We start from the raw sequence: 25,320 nt of genomic DNA on the forward strand, positions 1-25,320 counted from the left end.
ATTTGAACCAGGCTAACACTCGCTACAATTGTTCACAGTATTTTAACCAAGGTGACCCCTATCTACGATCCGATTGGCTGTCCGATAACACGCGTAACGTCCATTCTCCGTACCGTACCGAATTTAAACGGCTCAATTAAACGCGCCTATCGGCCGTGAAGTGAGATAAAAAATAGATATTTTCTCATATTTAGTGTTTGAAGTGATTCTAAGTGATCTTTAAAAAAAAGAGCGCTAATGTCATTGGACAGCAGTTTCATATATATATAATTACTATATACAGTACAAATAAAGTCTGTGCACAGTAAGTAAGTAACCTTGGAAGAAGTTGGTAAAGAGAGGCCCCCGACGTTATCAGTGCAGTTTCGTATTTAGACATTTGAATATTTATAGAGAGAGCGTACAAAAATAATTCATCGAGAGAGAGAGAAGACTTAAGGACGAGTGGTTAGAAGTGGCAGAGTGTGAAACTGCTTTTGGCAAGAACTAAAACTATGAATGATGTCGTCGTCGTCGCCGGGTTCGACTCGTAACCACGCGGCGTCGAGACGCCGAGATGGCACACGTGTGCGTGAGTGAGTGCGTGCGTGCGTGCTAAATGTGTGGGTTTGCCTTTACACACACTCCTCGGCAGACATCAGTAGCGGGTTGATGTACTCGAAGCCCTCGAATTCTGACTGGTCAATTTTCTTCACCACGTCCCTAAACGAGAAGACAAAAGGGGAAAAAAAAGAAATGGAGTTGGTTAAGAGCGGCGCTTGAGGGTACCGATCGGTAATATCGTACTCGTCGTCTGGCGTCAGCTGGATGGGCTCGTTGGTGAACTGGGCGTCAAAGTTGTCCAGTCCGAATTCGCCCGAGATGTTGGGCTTGAAGGGAGGGACCACCTGCTTTTGTTCCAGCTGGAATCAGATTGACACTTTTTAGAGAAATACCCGGGTGACCCAAAAAGATGCGTACCCATATTTTATTCGATAAAAAAATCCATTTTTTAACGAATGTCTTTTCTGTTGCAGGACGTGAAAGGTGAACCTATGGATGATCGTTTTCAGCTATAGTTGCCCCAAAAATGTCTTGGACAAATCAGCTGAAGATATTCTCCCTGGAGACGAGTACAGGTTTGCTTGCAACGGAATGGTGGACATTTGGAACACATCTTGGGAAAGCCATAAATTGACTAAAAATTGACAGAAATAGCTGAAACTCTGGTGAATGGTCTTCCATAAACTGAATAATGTGTGGTTGTAATTTGAAATAAATAGCTTTTTAATCAAAGTCACAATTGAAATGTTCATGGGTACCCATCTTTTTGGGTCACCCTGTACGTGACAAAGCCATTCTTTTTCTTACCTGAAAATATTCCGAAAATATGCGCACTTTAAGTGCACGAGTTGATTGCGGTCTTCCCTCGATTATCGTGACTTCACTTATGGCAAATTCATGGTGTGATTTTTTTTTGCTATTATTTATTACAATTCTTTATTTTGAGGTGTGTATAGTAATCGGAGTTCATTTAAGTTACATTGAAATGTTATGTTACGAGCACATCCATCAAGTCTCTCGCTCACCTCAAAGTGCTCCCTCTCCAGGTCATTAGGTGCAACACAGGCCTATCATACAAGTGGATTAGGTTTTTTTTTTTGTCTCGACAAGTTGAAGAGTTTTTTTGGGGGGGGTTGGGCAGCGTCACCTGATCCCAGGCGACCAGCTGGCCCGAGCCCCTCTTCCAGACCAAACAGGGCTCTTAGCCGGGGAAGTCATATGATTGGTCGCCGGCTCGCTCGGGTCACATGTTCGTCTGCTAGCTGATGTCAGATGCACCCTTGAACTCGAGGGGAACTCTTTGCGCTTGAGTCGTAGACATTAAAAACATGCTTTTTTTGCTGCTATATACTCTATGACACATGCGTCAAAGTAGCGGCCCGGGGGCCAAATCTGGCCCGCCGCATCATTTTGTGTGGCCCAGGAAAGTAAATCATGAGTGCCGACTTTCTGTTTTAGGATCAAATTAAAATGAAGAGTATAGATGTATATTAAATTTCCTGATTTTCTCCCTTTTAAATCAATAATTGTCATTTTTTAATTTATATTTTTGTCTTTTTAGTTAAAAATCATTTTGTAAAATCTAAAAATATATATAAAAAAGCTAAAATAAGCATTGTTTTAGATCTATAAAAAACTGAATATTCAGGGCTTTTAATCCAGTTCTTTTAATCCATTTATTAAAAAAAAAAATCTAAATATTATATCTACAATGGTCCGGCCCACGTGAAATCGAGTTGACGTTAACGCGCCCCGTGAACCAACCCGAGTCTGACACCCCTGCTCTATGATTTAATAAGCAAGCAAATATAAATCAGTATAAAGCTGTAGCTTCTAAATTGGTGTCGTGTTACAGTTCTTGGTTGTGACTTTGCAATTATATTTTCTCTTAAGCTTGTTCAAGCAGTTCTCTTCGATTTTGTTTCCTCGATTTTAGTTATTCAAAAAAGTTTTAGCAAAAAGAGCATTAAATACCATATTTTCACGACTATAAGGCGCACTTAAGTCTTAAATTTTCTCAAAAATAGACAGTGTGCTTTATATATGGAAGAAAAATTTAAATGTGTCATTCATTGAGGGTGCGCCTTATAATGCGGTGTGCCTTATTGTCGTGTGAATACGGTCCATTTTATTTGAAACTTTAGTTTTGGATTTTTCTTCCTTGTTTTTAACGGTTATAGTTTCCATTCCAGCAGGGAATATCTGTTTACAACGGTGTCTTGAGATACGAGTGAATAAAAATCTATTTTTGTGATATCTATAATCTCTAAATGAGATTTGGGAGCAATAATTCACGTGACGCCGTCCGGCTTTATGAATGAATGCGATTGGTTTCATTTCACGGCTGTGTTGTCACAACACAGGAATTTGACTCTCAATGAAATGGGAGACTTTTTAGTCATGAACAGGAAGCCCGGTAAAACAAAACGGATTATTTTTAGTTTGCGGTGGAATGAGATTCCTATCGCTCATTTCGGAGAACCTAGAAAAAGTCCATTTGACTCTTGTGAGTGCCTCTCTGCTCTTGTCCCTCAGCTGCTGACCTTTTCTCTCCAGTCTTTTATTTTTTTTAACTTCCTGCCAGAGTTGTTCTATGCTATCTGCTGATAGCTTCAAGTGCCGTTTTTTTTCTTCCCCTTGCTCACCACAATCAATAACTGGATTGCTGGGGAACTATTTGTCAGCCTTTGCTCATTGAAATGATGAATGATTAATGGTGCTCGATACATATGAAAATGATTGGAAGGTTTTTCTCCCCATATGCCGACATTACGTGGAGAGCCACTCGTTTTGAACAAGTGGCGGTAAAATGAACACTTGTCTAGCCAAGTGTTAAGATAATTAACCCGACACCAACAGTCAAGTTGGGATTTGTGACGGCTCGTTTCAATCTTACGCCGCCCTCCATTTTCTGAAAGTCGTTTTTTTGTATGGGAACTAAGTCTCCATTTTGAAATTGACTTTCAAAAGTGCATGTTTATAAGTGAAACAACACTTTTTTTTTTCCATGTCAATGAGTTTTTAACTGATTATCGTATTTTCTCACATATTAGCCGCCTCCTCGTATAAGCCATACCCTTAAAATTGCCTTAAAGCCGTTGAATTTTACAATTTCTCTCGTATAAGCCGCCCCCTGATTCACAATTTTCACCTCCCCTTAATATTGCCTTAAAATCGTTGAATTTTACAATTTCTCTCGTATAAGCCGCCCTCTGATTCACAATTTTCACCTCCCCTGAAAAGTGCCTTAAAATCGTTGAATTTTACAATTTCTCTTGTATAAGCCGCCCCGATTCACAATTTTCACCTTCCCTTAAAATTGCTTTAAAATCGTAGAATTTTACAATTTCTCTCGTATAAGCCGCCCCCTGATTCACAATTTTCACCTCCCCTTAATATTGCCTTAAAATCGTTGAATTTTTACAATTTCTCTCGTATAAGCCGCCCTGATTCACAATTTTCACCTCCATATTCATGGTTTTAATAAGGAGTACAAATATTTTACTTTGAAGGGAAAATCTTAAGAAAAATCATCGTACGTGGTATTTCTGAGATACTGTATAAATCGATTACTGGATTGCACATTCCGAAAGCAGGTTGCCTGGACATAGACAAATTCAAAAAGGAAGTCAGGTGAGCAGTACAACCAGGAAGTGTGTCTGTAGCGGTCTAGTTTGTCAGCCTTAGGTAAGATGGCGGCGCCCTGAGTGAGCAATGGCAGGCACAAGTGAGTTTTTTTCACGTATTATGCAAGATACGTTTTATTTTTTTCATTCATAGACATCAAAATAAATTTTGTTAAGCGTTTTATCTGTTTATCTTTTCTCTATTTTGACATAAATGACCGTATCGGCCGCATTGTCTTGCGTTTCGTGCATGTCAAGTCTAATCTGTGCGCATATAAACCGTACCCTCGACTTATTCGGTGACCAATACAGCGTATATGCGAGAAAATACGGTATTTTTTTTTTTACTTTGTAACAAAACCTTCATTTTGATAGACTTTCAAAAAGTGCATGTTTTCAAGTGAAATGTGGGGGTGTGGCAAGAGACTTACGAGGTCCCAGTCAACGTTTCTGAAGAAAGGATGGCCCATAATGTCGGCGAAACCCGTCTGAGGATGGCAGCCCAGACGCTCCTTGGGCTCCTGCGATAGACGGAAGGAGGAAGGTGAGAGACGACGGGGGGGGAGAAATGTGCGGTGAAAGAGCGAGAAAAGAATGATGGAGGAGGGAGGTGCGGAAGCTGTGAGCAATGTGTAAAGCGAAAACGTGTATTTATTCTGTATCTTCTTTCCGTGTTCATCTGAGCCATTTTACCTTGTTGAGGAATCCCTTCAGGACGCTGGCGGCTTTGACAGACAACGAGCGGGGGATTCGGATCTGTTTTTCCAATATAACTGCAACACACAAAGATCAAGTCAGGTGGATGTGGAAGGAGTACACCTAACACCATTCTAGACTCCCCGATCTGCTAATATACCTGTCAACCTCTGCCGATAACTGCCCTTATAAATGATTATGATTCCCCTTACAAACCCCCCAAAAAACCTTACAAACACCGTACGAGTCGTACGACTCGTACGGTGTTTGTAAGGTTTTTTGGGGGTTTGTAAGGGGAATCATAATCATTTATAAGGGCAGTTATCGGCAGAGGTTGACAGGTATGAGAATTGCAATCATTAATAAGGGAAGCACTTGACGGGCTTGTGCTAATGCCGATCCTTCGCTGCCATATTTCTCCATTCAAACATCCCCAGTTGTACAATTGCTTTCCCCTTACCTTGAAAGAGGTAGTCTTCTGTATTCTGGTCGGGATTGTCGGAGCTTCCCACAATGTCGAAGGGTGACCGGCCCGCCATCATCTCAAACATCAGCACGCCCAGCGCCCACCAGTCCACGCTGAAGCCTACGCACATCATAAGAACGGCTTCAGATCAGACTTCCGACACGTCGCTTTACTTGTAATCCTTTCAAATACTTGATCTCGCTGTTACTATGGCAACCTGCCCCGCGAGGGAGAGATGACAGTATAAATGGGCTCTCGCTGACTAAACCTACAAGTAGTAATGCATTAAAATGGCTTAGTTAAGTCTGTAGGAAAGCTTGGATTAGACGAGGGATTCCCAAACCGTGATGCGAAATTGAGAGGCTGTCAAGGTAGCCATTTCTTTTCTTTCTTTTTTTTGTTTATATAAATATACATGCGAGCAGACACGTAAACTAAGACATCCTTGACTACAAAAGAAAGAAAAAGGTACACGTACGCACACAAAGACAAGTTTATTTGCCTTTTAATGTGTATTTAAAGACAGCTGTGTCTTCTATAAATATTGATTCAGTGCGCAAAAACATTTCATGTGAAGCAGAGCAGTCAAGTAGTTATTTTTTTTATTTTTAGTGGCGCAGTAATATTGATTGACCCAATGGGAAAATTGCCAGCGCGTTGTGAGCAATTTGATTGAGGAATAATAAACCGTACGTACGAAACCAACGTTTCCGCTTGACTTTTCGACCTCTACGACAGGGGTGTCAGACTCGGTCGGGTTGGTTCGCGGGCCGCTTTAACGTCAACTTGATTTCATGTGGGCCGGACCATTTTAGATATAATATTTAGATATTTTTTATTTTTATAAATGGATTAAAAGCCCTGAATATTCAGTTTTTTATAGATCTAAAACAATGTTTATTTTAACTTTTTTTTTTAAATATATTTTTAGATTTTACAAAAAGATTTTTGAACTAAAAACACAGAAAAAATGGATTAAAAAATTACAATTATTGATTTAAAAGGGGGGGAAAATCTGGAAATTTAATATACATCTATACTCTCCATTTTAAAAACATTTAATAATCATTTGTTTTTCATTTCAAATGGAAACAATTTTAAAAATATATCTATATATATTCAATAATAGTGGAAAAATGAAAATATTTTTAGATTTTACAAAATGCTTTTTGACCTAAAAACACCAAAAGAAAAAAATGGATAAAAATTGCAATTATTGATTTAAAAAGGGGAAAATCGGGAAATTTAATATACATCTATACTCTTCGTTTTAATTTGATCCTAAAATAGAAAGTCGGCACTCGTGATTTACTTTCCCGGGCCACACAAAATGATGCGGCGGGCCAGATTTGGCCCCCGGGCCGCCACTTTGACACATGCCCTCTACACTGTGTTTTTGACCTCCAGTGATGCAACAATAGAAAATTGAATGCATGTTCGCTATTTGAAATGACTCATTTTTAAAAGGGAATGAGCAACAATCATTTCAATGTTGATACATTTTGGCTCCATCTGCAGTTGAATATCAAAACTGGAAGAAATTCTGTTCTTAAAAAAGGCGGAAAGTTTTGTGTCTACGTTGACACATTCACTCATTAATGTCTATTTCCATAAATGACAGTGAATGAGTTTAAGCTACTTAAAAGTACATATAAGTAAAAACCACAAGGGACTGACATTTGGTCCCTAATCGGCGTAAGAGTTTGTACAGTATATAAAATGAAGGCTCTCATGTAACTAAGGTCTTGTTGCTATGATACCACTCATTTTTTGTAGTGTAGTCACATTGTGGCAATGTAGAACATCATTTTTGAGTTTCTTTAATTTACTTTTTAAGGCTGTGAAAATGTCATTTCGCCCACGTGATGGACTTGTTTTTAGCTTCCGTCTGATTTATTTTAGCTTTCCCCGAATGTGTCACCATTAGTAAGCCACACTCCCAACTTTTTCTCAATTTTTCTTCTCACCATAATCTTCTCCTCTGAGTATTTCGGGGGCGATGTAGTTGGGTGTTCCGCAGAAAGTGCTCGTCGTATCACCGGGTCTCAAGCCCTCCTGGGGGGGAAAAATATGACAGAAGCTCATGTAGCTTTCAAACGTGCAACATGGACAGACGGTGGTCAACACAGCCCAAAAGATCATCAACTGCCCCTACCTACCCTGTCCAGCATCTACAAATTAGAAGGTTAGAGCCCACCCTAAAAGACAATACGCATCCCGGCTTCCACCACTTTAAACTGCTGCCCTCTGGAAGGCGCTACAGAGGCATAACAGCCAAGACAAACAGACTCAAGGAGTTTCTTCCCAAGAGCTGTCACCATACTCAACTCAAGTTCTGCACCTAGGATCTAATCAAGACTTATTACTACTACTTATACCACTTATGTATTATGTTGACCACTTATTTATCTATTACTATTTATTGATTACTCGCATACCTGTCAACCTCTGCCGATAACTGCCCTTATAAATGATTATGATTCCCCTTACAAACCCCCAAAAAAACCTTACAAACACCGTACGACTCGTACGGTGTTTGTAAGGTTTTTTGGGGGGTTTGTAAGGGGAATCATAATCATTTATAAGGGCAGTTATCGGCAGAGGTTGACAGGTATGTTACTGTATAGTGATTATCGATGTATTTGTTTGTTTGTTATTGAGTCCATAGACTTAGCGAGTGGTGCGCTCTCAACAATTTGGCGCTGAACCTCTCCAAAACCATGGAACACATGTTGGACTTTAGTCGGAGCAAGGCCGCTCCTCTCTGCTGATCTCACTTGGACTACAGTCTTCCCTCGATTATCGCGACTTCACTTCTTTGCGATTTTTTTCTACTATTATTATTATTTTTTAAATTAAGTTAATAAAAATGTTAACATCCACACTGAAACTCGTAAGCGGAAGCCACCCCCGTCTTCCGCTTACTACTTCAACTCAACACAGAAGAAAAAAAAATTATAATAGGGGTTACCATTCTTTGCGATTTTTCATTTATCGCGGCCATGTCTGGTCTACATCAACAGCTATATTTGAGGGATTACTGTACTCATTTATTTATTTCTTATTTATTTGTCTGCTTACTGTTGTTAATTGTGCACTAGGCGGTGAAAGCTTTAAATCTCATTGTATAATGACAATAAAAGCATTGAATTCAATTCAATGTGTGCAACCAGAGTAGGTCAAAAGTGGTTTACGGAGCAAACAGGAGTACCTTGCACATGCCATAGTCGGTGAGTTTGATGTGTCCCTCGGAGTCGAGTAGCACGTTATCCAGTTTGAGATCTCTGTAGATGATGCCGCGCTCGTGGAGATAGTTGAGCGCCAGACTGATCTCGGCAGAGTAAAATCTGACAGACAACATCAAACGTTATTTAAAAAAAAATATGTGAAGAACATAAAGGTCATGGCGTGAGCTTGCCTGGCGTGCTCTTCGGGAAGCTTGCGCTGTCTCTGCATGTGGAACATGAGGTCGCCGCCGTTCACATATTCAATAACAAAGAAAAGTCTGGGGAGGGAATATTTATACCAATCATTCTTTTCATGTCGTAACAACAACAAAAAACCGTAGGATCAATATTATCACTGCATGAGGCTGAGAGGTGCAAAATGTCAAACACTGACATTTCAACAACAATGCACAATTTAAAAGATAAAACACAAAGGAAAATGTTTAACTTAACCCATTAAAGAGTTAAAATGTTCAAAATGCTGACAATCATCTCTTATTGGTTCGCAGAAAAGCCCATTTGTAGGTCATTTACGCTATGTGTATTTTATTTTGGTGTTCTGGCGCATGCATGCGTCTTTCCAGTCGGTCATTGAAAGTATCAATTTGAAACTCTTTTCCCAGAATGGTCATTAAATTTAATGCACTCTATGCAGTGGTTGCCCAAAAGGCGGGAACAACGGCAAAATTAAAGTTTCCAAAGCTGGGATAACAACCTGGCAACGTTTTTAGCTGCTCATAGAGTACAAGAAGAACTGTAAGTTTTATAAGATAGTTCCTAATGAACCAAGTGCATTCAAACTAAATGTTAAATGGAAGCCACCGTTTAAAGTGCGTGTGATTGAGCGAAAATAATCTAATGTTCATCGAATGCATTGATGGATACTAGATTACAAAAATTTAAATGTTAGTGTAGTTAAAAAAAAGTGGCAGCTCATTAGCTAAAAAAATGTAAAAAATAATAATAAACACCACAGCAGATGTGATTAACGATCCCATGTCATTTATGAATAATGGCAAGGTACACGGTCGATTGGTCTCCGGTCTTTTGGTCGCCGGTCTTTTGGTCGACCGGAAGGTAAGTGATAATTACCATTTAAATCGTTGCTCAAATTCCCTAAATACAAACTGTGAATTACTATTTAGTCATACTTATTGCCTTAGTAATTATTAGGCTAAAGAAAAGCTCCAAATTTCCCGGACTTTTATTGTTTTTTGTTGGAGAACTTGTTAAGACTGACGTAGCTTCTTAAAGGGACAACGCATGTACATACAAACTCTTATACACTCACACGTCGGCTCAGTGAAACTGCTCATGGCCATTGTTGGCTTTTATTCATGCGTAGACCGTGTTGTTTTACCTTGTTTTGTCGCCGGTCTTTTGGTCGCCCGTTGTCGCGGTCGGGGCGACCAAAAGACTGGCCACCAAAAGATGGTGACCAAAAGACCGGCGACCAAACGACCGCACACGGTTGGCAAGGCCTCTCTGAAGAATCAAGGACATTCCGACTGCCATTTGCAATACAAAAAGTCACCTTAACAAATTGAGCCCACCTGCTTTCTGTCTGGAAGCAAGAGTGCAGGCCCACCAAGAAGGGATGATTGGACGCCTGCTCAAACACGTGTTTTTCTGTCTGGACCCAATCGATATCCTGGAAGGAGAAGGTGTTGGAGGGGTGGCAGATGTGACAATACGCCAATGAGCGGTCATTGTGTTGATGTGCTAAGACCTAAATTAGCAAAGCACTCCTGGCTGAGCCAGATAATACAAGACGTAGCCGTTGACGTGCCGGCCCGTGTTAATTTGTCAATGGCGTTATGTGTGTCAAATCTAGGCTAAGTACTCGGTTCTCGCGTAGCATATGTTGTAGATGGTTTCCCGAAGACGTTGTGGCTATAATCTACACTTTCACGGAGGCTCTGACGGGGTCAGAGCTCTTGGCGGGCTAGCCGAGACGGATGTTCAAGCGTGCTGTCTGGTGTTCTATAAATAACAGCGCCTACTGGTTCTGTTAATTGTGTTCATTAGATGCAGATACGGAACAGCAAGACAACCGCACTGTTATATTTGCTTCAGATCAATTAGCGCAGTCTCAGTGGGCTTTCTTTTTTCCATGTGGATTAAAAAATTGAGGTTTTATTCTAAGAAAAATAAAAGGTTCCCAACAATTTTGTATGAACATTGACAAACAAGTACAAATGTTCTAGACCATGTGTCAAAGTGGCGGCCCGGGGGCCAAATCTGGCTCCCCGCATCATTTTGTGTAAGTAAATCACGAGTGCCGACTTTCTGTTTTAGGATCAAATTAAAATGAAGAGTATAGATGTATATTACATTTCCTGATTTTCCCCCTTTTAAAACAATAATTGTGATTTTTTTACTCAAATTTTTCTGTGTTTTTAGTTCAAAAATTATTTTGTAAAATCTAAAAATATATTAAAAAAGCTAAAATAAACATTGTTTTAGATCTATTAAAAAAACTAATATTCAGGGCTTTTAATCCAGTTCTTGTAATCCATTTAAAAAAAATCTAACACAAAAAAAGTCTGACACCCTTGTCCTAGACCGTCCAAACACGGCATGATCAAAAATATCCCAAAATGTTCTTCCCGTAACATAGGCTAACATTCTGAAATTAGCGGTTCAAACTAGCTAAGATATCAGTGCTGCATTTACACATATGTGGAAAATATTAATTAAGTTTGGCTGAGTGTTTTGTTGACATTCCCTTTAGCGCAGCACCATCTAATGGGTGCACCTTTAAATGTGATGCGTCTTGTGTGTGTGTCAAATACAGAAATAGCACCCGTTACTGACACTGCGCCTTTAAATGTGATGCGCCATATAGTCGTGAAAATACGGTACTTTGAAATGACTTAAAACTTGGAGTACCTTAAAAATAAATGTTTTTTCAGACAAAAATGGGCAATCGTTTCGTTGTTTTACAGTCGTCCAGGCCATATTTTTAGCTTGCTAAAAAACAGTTTGTCAACCAAATATTTCCGTTATCGCCCCGGTTAACAAAAACTTAATAGCGGCTCACCTCGTCATCATTGACGAGCTCCTTCTTGACGACCTTCATGGCGTAGATTCGCTCGGTCTTCTTCAGCTGCACCAGCAGCACTTTGGCGTAGCTTCCGCGGCCGATCACCCGCAGCAAGTCGAAGTCAGCGAGGCCCAGACTGGACGGCGACTTTCCCGTCTCTCGGCTGTTCCGCGCCTGATCCAAGGAAGGGGAGACGTGGGCCAGCCGGGTACTTCATCAATGTGACAAACTGACTTGATGAAATTGATTTAGTGTATTGACCTTTCCAAGAGACAATTCAGTGGAAGACGTCAAGTGGAATTAACAGCTAAGCCTGGACCCACAAAGAAACCGCGACTGAAACGGTTTAAGATGAAAATCTCTTACTGTTTGCAAATGTCAATATCCTCGTCTCCAAGGAGTTTTACTTCTTTGTATTTGTTTGACGGATTTTTTTTTACAAAATTGAAATGATTCTATTTGACTTGTCACTTCGTTATTCAAATGATAATCGACCTCCATCTGGTTGCACTTTCTTAGGTTTTATTATAAATGTCATTTAATCAATTCTATGTGCTCCAACATTTCCACTTGGCTATTAAATATGAACGAAAGCGAGACGAAGATAGCTAGGCTCATTCCATACTGTTACGCGCAATTACAGTAGTAAACATAGCGTACATTCGAGACGGAACCGTATACAGTGGTACCTCGACATACGAGCAATTTGAGATACGAGTAAAATTTCGGGCAAATATTTATCTTGAGATACGAGACAAATTTTGATATACGAGCATACTCAGGCTGCTCATAAGAACATCATGGCCACTGTCTCTCCCGTCGCTAGTAATGTCTCTACGAGCACTAGGCGGAGCATTGTGTTTTTTCCCATTAGTCACTGCGAATGGCGGAGCTATCGCTAATACGAGAGGAGTTTATACTACTTCTCGTTGGCAAGTGGTCGTGCGTTATCCAATTGTGAGGACATTTGTGTGCATCATTTTGGGAATATTTTGAAGGGAAGACAAAAGTAAACAACCCTCGATAGGTTGCATCTGAAAGTCAGGGTGGAGGCGGGGCCAATAGAGTCAACCTGGGAGAAGAAAGGTATCAAATTTTAAACCAAAATAAGAATTAAGTTTGGTGTAAGATTAGATTCAACTTATTTTTGAGTGTGTCTGCATCGTCATCCAAGTTCATTTAAATTTGTTTATGTTATGTTACGAGCGCGTTGTCGTCTAGTTTTAATATTATTAAACACATTTTAGTACTATTAAACCACTAGTTATTTGTTACTTTGTTAATAGATGGTGAATTAGAACAAATAAAAATGTTTTCCCTATCCGATATTCTGTTTTGGGTGTTTTTTCAGAGGGTTGGAACGAATTAATTTGTTTTTAGTTCATTCCTATGGGAAACGTTCATTTGAGTTCTGAGTAAATCGACATACGAGCTCAGTCCCGGAACAAATTAAGCTCATATCTCGAGATACCGCTGTACAGTTATACGCTTCTCAAAGACGTGATTGCTCTGTGGAAAGTGAGCCAGGTTGTAAATGGATGACTTCTCTGTTCCGCTGCTCGAACTGCAGAGCACTCTCTCTCATCCCTCCCGCTATCGTTTCCCCGTAATAACGTGGAGTCGTAGCGGGCTGTTTCCAGCCTCCGATCCATCTAAGCGCGGTTAGACAAGCCCATCCCCGAGCGCAGATAAGATGGCACGAGCGTCCCTCTCTTATCTCAGTCCATCTTTGTGTATGTGACTCCCCGTCCCTCTGCGGCGGTGTCAAACTGCCTCAAACTACACGCTTGGCCATCAATCAGCCAGTGATGTTAAGAGCTGTGATAAAAGGCTACTTTATTTGCGCAGCCATAGGAAATCAATATGCGCGGCAGTGAAACGCTACCCGCCGTTGAATGCTCTTGAATGTTCTCATTCCCGTCTTTCCAATTGCCGGCAGCCTCTCAAACGTGTCCAATCGTTCGGATGCTTGACCAGTTGTTGAACTTTTATGAATAAATGCGCGTGTTCGTTTTTCTGCCGCGCCGTGCTTACGTTGGGAGTCCACCGTTCTCGATGTAATGCGCCTATTTTCTTAGTGAATGAAGATCAGGAATGAATACAAATGACGAATTGGTGGTCAGCCGTCCTAACGTAATTATTGGATAGCCGCACGCGTCAATCATTACGGTGGCTGTGGGATTTCAAACTCTGCCCTGTTGATGTGGTCATTGCTGGGGGCACTTTGCAATTATTGGTAAATTTATGGTATGAATGCACTTTTGAAGGAGGATTTAAAAAATTTTTTTTTACCTATTTCAAAACACTTCTTAAAATACCCCAAGGATGAAAAAAAGAATACAAGGCACATTTGAAATGATATTTTTGATTTGATTAGTATTTTGATTGTCAATTCAAAGCGAATAAATGTGTTTTTGTGAATGTTTTTTCTTCCACCCATTCATCAATAAACCAAATAGAAGCACTACCCGATCAAAAGAACATTTAGTACAGCCCAAACCTAATTAGAGCTAGGCTATTTTTTTGCTATAGCTTAGTGCACCTGGGTTAAGGTTTACAGTAATCCCTCGATTATTGCGTCTTCACTTATCCCGAATTCACTACTTTGCGATTTTTTTCCGCTATTAATTGTTTAAAATTTTTTGGGGAAGTTCATAAAAATGTGAAAATCCAGGCTGAAACTCGTAAGAGGAAGCCACTTTTGCTACTAGAACTAGCAAAAAAGGTTGTAATGGGGCTATACTTTTCAATTATGTTTGGTCTACATTAACCGCGATATTCGAGGGAGTACTGTACATATAAGCCTCTGAGAATCTGTCCTGTAAACAGAGTAATAAGTATCACATTTGTGTATAGTTTAAAAAAAGCACCAACCTCTTTCTCTTCTCCGTCATAAGTCAAGCTTTCTCTGGAGTCCTTATTCTGAGGACCTGAGCAAGAGCAAAAGATGGTGTCAGACAGACAGCAGGAGGAGAGGGGGAGGCAAAAAAAATAAAAAAATAGAAAGGACAGAAAGTAGGTGAGAGACAGTCATGCTATGTCGCTTTGTTCACAGCCCTGCTGGGCATAAATCACTTCAAAAATCAACTAGTGGAGGGGGAAAAAACGCCAGCATTTTCCAATCCCTCCCCTGGTGGGAAGATAATAGAATAGATTTTTCCTGCCTAATAGAAAAGACGGCGAGAACCCCAAAGGTTGAGGATAGAGCACAAACACAAGCCTATGCATTTGATCAAAATCCAAATAAAATAAGAGTCTTCATTTAATGAGGCAGAAGTGTGATTTTCTTCAACTTGAGGTCTGATTCACTTCCTTAATCAAGCCTCAAGCAGGAATCGAACCCGACCAAAACTAAGTCACCAGCCAGGTAAAATGGAGGAAAACACTCATACTATTACTAATGTAAAAAAGTGTATTCAAATCAATCAAAAGCCTTTATTGTCATTATACACAGCTGCATTTTTTATTTTGTATATATAGATAGATATAGATGTGTATAGATATATATATGTATAGATATATGTATATAGATTTATATATATAGATAGATATATGTGTATAGATATAGATATATGTATATAGATTAATATATATGTATATAGATTTATATAGATTTATATATATATATATATATATATATATACATATATATATACATATATATATATATATATATATATATATATATATATATATATATATATATATATATATATATATATATATATATAGTTATTACAGTGAAAGCAACATTAGTGTTAAGGATATAATTTGACCGAATACAACTAAATATTGATTTTAAAACAACGTCCTGGAAAAAAATCATTGAAATGTCATTATGTAATGTATTAAAAGTGTCCTTACCTGGCTGTTCTGTTGGGTCAAATTGACTGGGAGGTTGACCAGATATAATTGGCTCCTAGAAATAAGCAAATGGTAGCATTAGGTGGAAGTTCGTCATAGAGAGAAGAAAAGAAAAAGGGGCAGGACGTGGTCACCTGGATCATGAGTCGGCCACACTCTACGGTGACCAGTTTGTGGCACTTCTTGTGCACCAGCAGTTTGCAGTTAATGCACTTGTAACCCTGTCGGCCGAGACCCCAGATGCGGTCCGTGCAGATGGCACAATGCGCCCTCTGGGAATATCCGTGAGAGGACGGAAAGGATTAAGACACGGAATTCTTAAACAGAGGCACCGATTGCTGTAGAATACAGAGCATTTAGCGGCTGGCACAACAAACCCTGTTGAAGCGTTTGGCCTGGAAGGCATGGCCGCTGGCAAAGTAGAGCTTCCTCCAGCGCCGTGCTCCTCGTCGATAGATGGATTCTGCCAAGGAAGACGCCGTGTTAAGATGTTGTGTACCCCAAAATCGCCCACTCTCCCTTGTTACATCCTTAAGTCTAACAATGTGCATATGTGCAGTGACGTCACAATGTGGCTGCACTCGAAAGTGTCATTTTTTTGTGTCTCGAATGCTTTTCTTCATTATGAAAGGTCTGCAAAACTTGGAATTTGCACTTTGAACAACTGGCTTTTACATGGTCATTTATAGGGTACCCGGACGTTTGGTCGCCCGGACGTTTGGTCGCCGGGTTCGCTCGCTGTTAAATTATGACAGAGAGTTTACTGTTGATATTTTGATATTAGATATTTAGATATTAAACTCACTCTCTCTCTCTCTCTCTCTCTATCATGATTATAATTTTGAGAGCTGGTTTCAAGAGTAACAACCCGGCGACCAAACGTCCGCTCGACCAAACGTCCGCTCGACCAAACGTCCGCTCGACCAAACGTCCGCTCGACCAAACGTCCGCTCGACCAAACGTCCGCTCGACCAAACGTCTTTCGACGAAACGTCCGAGTACCGGCTTTTACATGGTCATTTATAGTAGGTGTTGTCTTATATAATATATAGAATAAAATGTAAAAAGCACTAAACTTACTGTCTTCGCCGGGACAATTTATAGTAGGTGTTGTCTTATATAATATATATAGAATAAAATGTAAAAAGCACTAAACTTACTGTCTTCGCCGGGACAAGGCATGCCTGGTTTCTCTGGTATACATGGGAACACTATGGAAGAAAAAAGAAAACAATGCTTTAATATCAGATGATTTCCATCAACTTCACTGTGCCAGCGTGTTCAAAACTGAATTTTTATTTTTTTTGAATTGCATCTATACAAAATAATGGATCTCCAGAGAGCTTTCCCAGACTAACCAATAATTTTACGACCTCCCCTCATTTTCTTTCACTATTTCAAGATTCCAGCTATCAGAAACACAACACGACACTAACATTTAACACACATTAACCGGCTTTGACGGCGTGAGACGTCTTCACCATTTGAACTGTGACCGAATGACCGCCGCCAGCTCTTCCAAGTACGAATTTTTTAATCTGTGGGTGTGTGTAGGAAAAGCCAGGAACCTCCAGACCGCTTCAGAGGCCAGGCGTGGGCCGCAGCCTAGAAGCTCGTTAGCGAACAAAGCCGCCACATCTTCTTCCACGGCCATATCTTGCACTCTTGAACCCGCTCCTCACCTCCGACGCCAGCAAAACCTACACATCTACCACCCCGTCGACGCCAAAAACCCCTCCGGGGTTTCGCACGCTCACAGACGGGCGTCGATCAAACGTCGGTTACGCGTACGCCCAATCTGGACCTTGTTGGCATCCTTGTTGATTGTATGCCGAAAAGACCATGAATAGACGCAAATTAAGCCGGCAGACGCACGTCAGGAGAGGAAAAATGGTGGTGTTCACACTTCAACGTATCAAACGTATGCTCCACGCCTCCTCCACCTTGCTGCAAGCGTTGACGTTCACACACAACACACCCACGCAGAAAAAAAAAAAGGACGATTAGCGACTAGATGGATACATGTTCACTTTTGCTATCAATTTAACAATGAGGTTTTAAAATAATGTCCCTACTTTTCTTCATTTTGGAGTTTGGCAGTATACAGTTGCACCTCTACTTACAAAATTAATTGATTCCAGAACTTTTTTCGCAAATTGAAAATTTCGTAAGTAGAGGTGTACTTTATATGTAAATTCTCTAATTTGTTTCACGGTCCTCACACAACTACCATCTCGAGTCCCATATTTGCCTCTAAAAAAAATTCTTAGCTTGAAAATTTCGTACCTAGAGGCATTCGTAAGTAGAGGTATGACTGTAAATATTTCCTTTTCCTTTACGGAGATTTCAAGGGCATGAAGGAGCGCGTGTGTAGCCATGAAATTATACTCAGGGGAAAAAAATGAAGGGGATGTGGGGGGTGCATCTCACCATGAATAACGAGCTCCGAGTCTTTGTTGAGCTCGTAGAGGCGAAGCGCTTCTTCCAGCTCCAGCTGAGACGACACCGTGCACGGGTCACCTGTCGAAGCATCCGGATGTTAAAGTCATGAGACCTCGCTAACAAAGCGACGGGGAACCATTGGGGTGAAAGATTCGTAGGTGCTGCATATGCCTGCTTTTAGACAAAAGGACTTTTAAAATATCAAAATATTATATCTAAAATGTTTCCTATTTCCTCTTTTATTTAAAAAAAAATGCAATATTTACTCCTTTTCCTTTTTAAATAAAAAACTAGAGGTTAAAACATGATAGATTTAATATTTGCCCTCTTTTCTGATTAAAAAAAATTAATACATTTTTTAAATCCACTATATGAGAAGATTTGCTATGAAGAGGCTCAAAGAAAATATTTGTACTCATTTTAAATGTCCAAAAATGATCTCTCCACGATGGGAAAAGCTGTCAATTTGTTAATCGATACATTTTGGCAGCCTAATTGGAAGATGTAACGAAACTATGAAGTGGCCTTTGACAAAAAAATGAGTTTGACACCCCTGGTGTAAAAGTTGTTTTTGAAACAATCGTACATTAACATATATGTATATATTTCTTTCAAACTTGCAAGATGATTTGCCTAATATTTCAGGAGTCTTTTTCTTATATTTTTGTTGCCACAATTATTGGGTGTTTCTTTATTAATATTATTATTTTCTTATTAGGCGCCCCTTTTGTTTAAAGAAAAATAAAAACTACTCATTCTCTCAAGGAGGCTCTATCCATGTCTGGAGAGATGCTGGAGCACTTCATTACGAGCATCAAGCAGCTTTTCTTGCTCAGACAGGCTAATGACGGCGCTGATTATATATGGCGGCTGAGTCTAATTAGTGTTGTCAGGCTGACCTCCGGACCGAGCGGGGAGATGCAACAGCTCCATCTCGCCCGTGACACCGACACTGCCTTTCCAAATGGGTGGCAACCAATAATTGTCTGAATGACAAGATTTACTGATAAACGGTGATTGCATTTCTAATGATTCACATTATTATTTCAATTTCTCATGATTGTTACAGGCAGGGGTGCACAGATACGGACGGCCATACTTCTGCGGAGTTGGCAAAGTTCAAAAATAGAGGTGGGCGATAAAACGATAATTATCGTGAAATAAATTTTGGCAAGGGTAATATTAAAAACTTTAAAATTCGATAATTTTAAAACTGTAGTTACACCACAGAGAATGTGGGCCGCTGTTGCGAGATGAACGCTAGCTCCAGACCAACGTTCAGGAGAAGAATGACGAGGAAACGTGTTTTTAGCATGTTAGCAATAGAGGCTAACAAGCAAAAGGACAATAACCCAGCCAAAATAAGCCATTATGAGATGCAGGACCACACCGAAGCGACCCACCAAAAGATCCATGTGAATTTTCCCTGGCATCTTTTCATTTTTTTTAAATGGCTCATACCTGTGCAAAGCAGCCTTATTGAAAACGTCCTTAACCCAATGTCATCATTTGAGGACATTTTTTTTACCGTGATAATTATCGATAGACTGATCTTTTTTTTTTAATCGTGACACCAATCTTTGTCAGACACACACCTTCCTCGTCAATCCACTTCATGGTAAAGAGCTGGTCGTTGTCCATGGAGCACATGTCCTTGACTTCGCCGTACAGGGCCTCGTACGAGATGGACGGCTCAAAGTGGGTGATCATGATGTCCCTGTGGAAAAACAACTTGGTTAACAATGCACGTTTGAGGGAAGAAAACAAAAAACATGTTCACAATGTGCTTCTGAGATTCTGGAAAATTCCAATTACCCTATAATTTGGACTTTAAATCGCACTAACCAAAAAAATGCCCTTTTAAAAATATGTAAGGATAAATAAGACAAATAAGTGCCCAAATAAAGTATTAAACCAGCATAAGACATGGACTAAATAAACCCAATGATGAAAAACTGAGCGTAGTTGCCCACTCTTAAAAGATCACTCAAGTTGTAGGGCCAAAAAAAAAAGGAAAAGCGTCACACTAAATGACAGAAGGCCGACCAAAAAAAAAAATCATAATTGTGCATTGTGAAGCTCAGTGGCGTGCTGCCGACTCCGCCTCCCCACCTGCCGCTATTTTCTCACCCACCATCCTCCAGGCCGATGGTTGTTCATCATTGCCGTTGAAGGGGGGGCTGGTATTGACACATCCATTTTTGTCCTAGGACCAACATGGCAGCTAGATTCTCCCTAAAGGTAACAATGCCAAACAAATGTTTCACCGCATCGGACACCTGGGGGTCCATTGAAGTCTAAGCAGGTGGATGAATGGGTTAAATGGATTTCCTGCCATCTAGTGGAAGAGCATTAGAAGTTCTGACCATCACAAAATATATCTGTTCAGTCATTCAATACCAACATTTTTCGATGCATAACTTATGCACACGCACACAAAGCTCATTTAAAACATCCCGTATTTTCTCGCATATCACATATTTTTGCTCCCCCCCCCCAAAAATGATGACTTAAATGTGCACTAATTAGACTTGACATGCACGAAACTGCAAAGACAGACGATCCTTTCGATTCATACAGTATTTTAGAAATAGCACGTGCGATGATTTTTCTTAAGATTTTCCCTTCAAAGTAACACATTTGTACTCCCCATTAAAACCATGAATATGGAGGCGAAAATTGTGAATCGGGGGCGGCTTATACGAGGGAAATTGTAAAATTAAACTATTTTAAGGCAATTTTAAGGGTGCGGCTTATACGTGGATGCGGCTAATATGCGAGAAAATACAGTAACCACATAACTAATTTATTTTACTGGCAATAAAGTCTAACTGATTATCAATGCACAAAGATCGGTGGCTGTAAAGTCAAATTGGAGAAAGAGTTAGTGTTCAAAATTCAACTATTTTAAGGCATTTTTAAGGGTGCGACTTATATGTGGATGCGGCTAATATGCGAGAAAATACAGTAACTACATAACTGGTTTATTTTACTCACAATAAAGTCTAACTGATTATCAATGCACAAAGACCGGTAGCTGTAAAGTCAAATTGGAGAAAGAGTTAGTGGGGAGTGGGACGAAAAAGATTTGAACAATCCATTCCTTTGTCGTCTCGGTCGGACAGAGCGGTCCCATCTGCACGCACCGAAGCTATTCGTCATGGACGAGTGGCCAACCAACAGGAGAGGTCAGAAAGCGTCCCTGGGCTTCTATGAGCACCTTGAACCATCCATCTTCTCTGGCAAGACTTCTACATAGAGTGGAGTTAACAGCCAGTCCTGGGAAACCTGAAGCCCCTTTCTACCGCAAATCTCTCAAATAATAACTCTCATGCCATGCTCCACCCAAATTAGAAAGCACAGGGAAAAAAATGTGGATTTTAGCATTGCCTCTGGATGTTGCTAGGATATATTCCTCTTCAAATTGGGCCAAACTAGAGTAAATTCTCTACCAAAAGACAGGAGTGGTATTGTGCCTTAGATGTCTGATATAGACAAAAAATGGCTGACTTTCTGCCCAATTTCACAGTTCTGAAGATTTTGGGCATCCTGACATGATAGACATTTAGTAGGCATTTTGGGAATAAAAAATATTTTTAATCAATGTACAGTAGTACCTCGACCTACGATCAGCTCTACCTACGACATGCTTGAGATTCGATCGAATAATTTGCCCTAGATACGATCAACATTTCGAGATGCGACCAAGCCAGGTGGCCATGGCACTGTCTTGCCGCATCTTTCGTGTATAACAGATATCTACGAGCACTGAACGGTTTCTTTCGCCTACAAAAAGAGGGCTTTCTGGTTAATGAAGTATACTCGTGCACACAACACCGATAGGCAATGGCACCCTTTCTCAGAATAAAACTTCATTACCCACAATCAATACATGGGTAGGCTGGTATTCCTTCCTTAGCCTGTTAGCTCCCGCGATCGCTTATTCAAGACTACTTCTCGTTGGCAAGTGGTCGTGCGTTATCCAATTGAGGACATTTGTGTGCATCATTTTCGTAATATTTTATGTAAAGTTACATTAAACGTAGTTTTGAGTGTGTCGGTATATATTAATCCAAGTTAATTTAAATTTGTCTGTTTGTATGTCGCTGTCTCTACCCTCCGCGAAATGCGTCTAATTTTACTTTTATTAAACACATATAATGACTATCAAACCACTAGTTATGTGTTACTTTGTTAATAGATGGCGAATTAAAAGAGATAAAACATGTTTTCCAATCCAATATCCTGTTTTTGGTGTTTTTTCAGAGGGTTGGAACGAATTAATTTGTTTTTAGTTCATTTCAATGGAAAACGTTTGCTCGAGTTATGAAAAGCTCAACATACAATCTCAGTCCCGGAACGGATTAAGATCGTATATCGAGGTACCACTGTATTTTCTTTTATTACCAGGATCGATGCAAGTACATCTCTATAACAAATCTACCAAATTTCTATCTGATACGTCCACAAACAACATAGGCGTAGCCATTTCGGTTCGTGCCCTCAGCGAGAAGAAAACAAAGCGAGTGAGATCTAGAGCCCTCCCTCTGGGAGGTTTAATAAATACAAACATTGTTACAATGTCTGTCTGTGTTGTATAAAGCAGAATACCATTCTCCTGAAGACATAAGCGGGCAAATGCCCAAAGCTGATGTCATGTCATGCTTCATGAAACAACAAAATAGAACTGATTCAACAGGTTGTATTCCAGCACCGAATACCACCTCGCCGTATTTGCTCGGTTAACCCGAGTCTCACAGTTCGGCGAATCCTTACAAAAGGGGGAGAAAATACCTCCACGTAATCCCCCCCTGTTTCCTGCCTGACAACATGCCTTACAAAGGAACTTCAAGATGAAGCAGAAGACTCAAGACAGCCAATCCTGACAAAAAGACAATGACAACTGCGTTTTAGTGAGACATTCAAATGAAGGATCTGTTGAGTGAGGGTGAAGAAAGAAATATCCGCAACAGACCGAGACTGCCGCGACCAGACACTGGTGTGCTGATATAACTGGTGAAGAATGAAGAATACTCCATCCGAGAAAGCCACAGTGGAAACCAAAATAGCAGTGTTTCCCAAACTTTTTTGAGCTGCGCTACACAAGCTAAAAATCTTCCAATTTGTACCCTAAACGAACAATATAAAGTTTTATCAACAGGAATCAAATAAACCCCCCAAAGTTATTCCAAAATCTATTTTTTTTCGGCGTCATTTCCCCTTTTGGTTTGACATTGCTGACATTCCTGAGCAGCATGCTTGGGATGCCTGCCTGAAACATCACTTAATGAACACGCTAATGTACACGGGAGGAGCTTCCTGAGGCGTGTCGCCAAAGCGGCAGTGAAATACGGATGAGACTCGTACGACACGTTTTTCAAGTTGCGCTCCAATCGTAGGCTCCATCGCAAAGTGGTAGGTGGAAACATCTCGGCAGTGTCCGGTCCTTACTGAAAATGTGAGTAGCAAAGAAAAAGTGCTATTAATATCCAACTATAATGGAGAGAAAATGTGGCAACAATACACATCTACTTTAGGACAACTCCAAAAATGAAGGTTAATGTTTTCTAGTTTTCTAAATGATGGCAGAGTACTAGCTGGGTAAAATAATTTTTGCCTCACAGTTTTTTGCTTGTTTGAATTTCACCCAACTGCAGCTTCCTACCATGTAAGCCCTATTGAAACAGTCAATTAACTTTAACAGTATTTGTTTCTTCTGCTCATAAATATATAAAACAGAACTATTTACGGTTAAAATAAAGGAGTCATGACATTAAAAACAAAAATGGATGAAATCCTACCAAATGGATTTTTATTGAGCTTATCGAGTCCTGTCAAAACAAATGACTAAAATATTTTAATTAGAAATGTAATACAGGAACCAAACATTCATTCCATTATTGCAAACACTACTGTTTCAGCACCATTGGCCGTGCTAGATGTCCAATGCATTTTGACTGTGAAAGGTTGGCAGTGAATAATCGCTAGAAGCACTACAGGTCAAAATGGATTGAACGTCTATGACAGCCAATTGGTTGACTGGGAAGGCTAACAGTGACAACCCACTCACCAGTCAACTGGCAAGCCTGCAAAAAAAATGGACCGGTTCATATCTTCTTGTGGGCCCAACATAGTACACGAGCCCCATGTTGCTTATCATTATGGCGTGAAATTCAATAGCAGGATTGGAATCACTTTAAAGTGTGTTTTTACTCCAAATATCAGTTAATTCTAAGTTAAGAGGTGATACATCTCCAAAGTTGGGATTTCAAGGAAACTGTGGCTCACTCTAACAGTTAGCTTGGTCAGCTAAACCCTCCTTAGCACGACTTATTAGCCTACTCTCTCAACTTGACCGTAAGTAAAACAATTAAACGCCTTGAACTTCCACCCCCCGCACGCTGAAATGGCTTTAAAACAAACATGTCGTGTTTATAGAGCCCTATAAACAGCGTGAGGGCGAGATAAAACGCAACTGGACCATCGGGTGTCTGGACAGTTTCATCTATCTGTCAAGTTTACCCCATACTGGGCTATACAAGCCATTAGCCTAGTTAGCTTAGCCGCATGCTAAGCTGTTTTTAGCTAGAATAAATCTTGCTGGAAGTGAAAAGGGAAGCAAACGAAGACGGAGGTCATAGTGTTTTCTTACCCCTTGTAGTAGGCTTTCACCCGGACTTGGTGGGAATTTTCTCCGGGGTGGGACATGGTGCTGTCCCGCAACGTCGGCATCATAAGCTCAGCCGCGGTCAGCCAGAATTTACTGAAGCTCCCCTTCCGTCTCCGGCTTCTTTTTTTCTTTTGGGGTTGTTGTTTGTTGTCTACCACGCCCCGAACACCCTATCGTTATGGCCGAGTCGTGCCTAGGGAATTAAAAGTGAGGTTAGCTTCTCGATATAAAATTTAAAAAATGGTCGTCTGTATGAGTGAAGAAAAATGACATGTAAAGTACAGAAAAACTTGCGGGAGCCGCCAAACAACTCCCTACTGCATAGGCCCAGATTCGGACGATACCATTGTTGGAATATTTGCGGGGGCGCAACATAACCGAAACCCAAGAAAGTCAACACTGGAGTATTAAGTTGCGCAAATATTACCTCACCTACAAACTTATCTTTCACACCTTCTACATAAATACGTAACCAGAAATGTATCACAATACGATAAAATACCGCTTACATTTTGGTCAGATTATTCGGAACAGACCAATTTAAGACTTCATGTGGATAGAGGCATTCAGGCGCACGTCTCTTAGCTCGGATATTTCATACATCCTGAGGCTTAAGTGGCGTATTCAAGTGCTCTGGTTTAGAAGTAATAACAACAAAGAACTAAATCATTGCATTTCAGAACCAAGAGGGATTTTAAAAAAATAGAGAAAGCACAGAAAATAGACGAACGCGCTTGCAT

The 25,320-nt window shown here is 40.2% G+C and overlaps 1 protein-coding gene across 4 annotated transcripts; it reads right to left on the reverse strand.

The window, feature by feature from the left end:
* Positions 1-250: 250 nt before the first annotated feature.
* prkci (protein kinase C, iota) lies at positions 251-25,223 on the reverse strand. 4 transcript variants are annotated; one of them, XM_077614923.1, is made up of 19 exons: positions 25,090-25,223; positions 24,563-24,773; positions 19,506-19,627; positions 17,899-17,988; positions 16,629-16,679; positions 15,846-15,931; positions 15,603-15,740; positions 15,469-15,523; positions 14,479-14,534; positions 11,602-11,778; positions 10,112-10,209; positions 8,750-8,836; positions 8,543-8,678; positions 7,299-7,386; positions 5,326-5,451; positions 4,863-4,942; positions 4,601-4,690; positions 787-902; positions 251-702 (listed from the first exon to the last, which is right to left on the reverse strand). In XM_077614923.1, exons 2-19 carry the CDS (start codon positions 24,643-24,645, stop codon positions 615-617), a joined length of 1,767 nt encoding a protein of 588 aa, XP_077471049.1. In that variant the 5' UTR covers positions 24,646-24,773; positions 25,090-25,223; the 3' UTR covers positions 251-614. The 4 variants fall into 4 exon arrangements, with proteins under 4 accessions (XP_077471049.1, XP_077471050.1, XP_077471048.1 ...); XM_077614924.1 differs by lacking the exon at positions 25,090-25,223 and adding an exon at positions 25,013-25,028; XM_077614922.1 differs by lacking the exon at positions 25,090-25,223 and adding an exon at positions 24,863-24,959.
* Between the last annotated feature and the right edge of the window lie 97 nt (positions 25,224-25,320).

Source organism: Stigmatopora argus, chromosome 12, assembly GCF_051989625.1.
Source record: "Stigmatopora argus isolate UIUO_Sarg chromosome 12, RoL_Sarg_1.0, whole genome shotgun sequence".
NCBI classification, from domain to species: Eukaryota; Metazoa; Chordata; class Actinopteri; order Syngnathiformes; family Syngnathidae; genus Stigmatopora; species Stigmatopora argus.

Excerpts from the sequence above, each read along its gene's own strand:
- prkci (XM_077614923.1), bottom strand. The coding sequence starts at position 24,645 with ATGATGCCGACGTTGCGGGACAGCACCATGTCCCACCCCGGAGAAAAT. Across the intron at positions 16,680-17,898 it reads CTCGGAGCTCGTTATTCATG|TGTTCCCATGTATACCAGAG; the intron begins GTGAGATGCACC and ends TTTCTTCCATAG. Across the intron at positions 11,779-14,478 it reads ATGACGGAGAAGAGAAAGAG|GCGCGGAACAGCCGAGAGAC; the intron begins GTTGGTGCTTTT and ends TCCTTGGATCAG.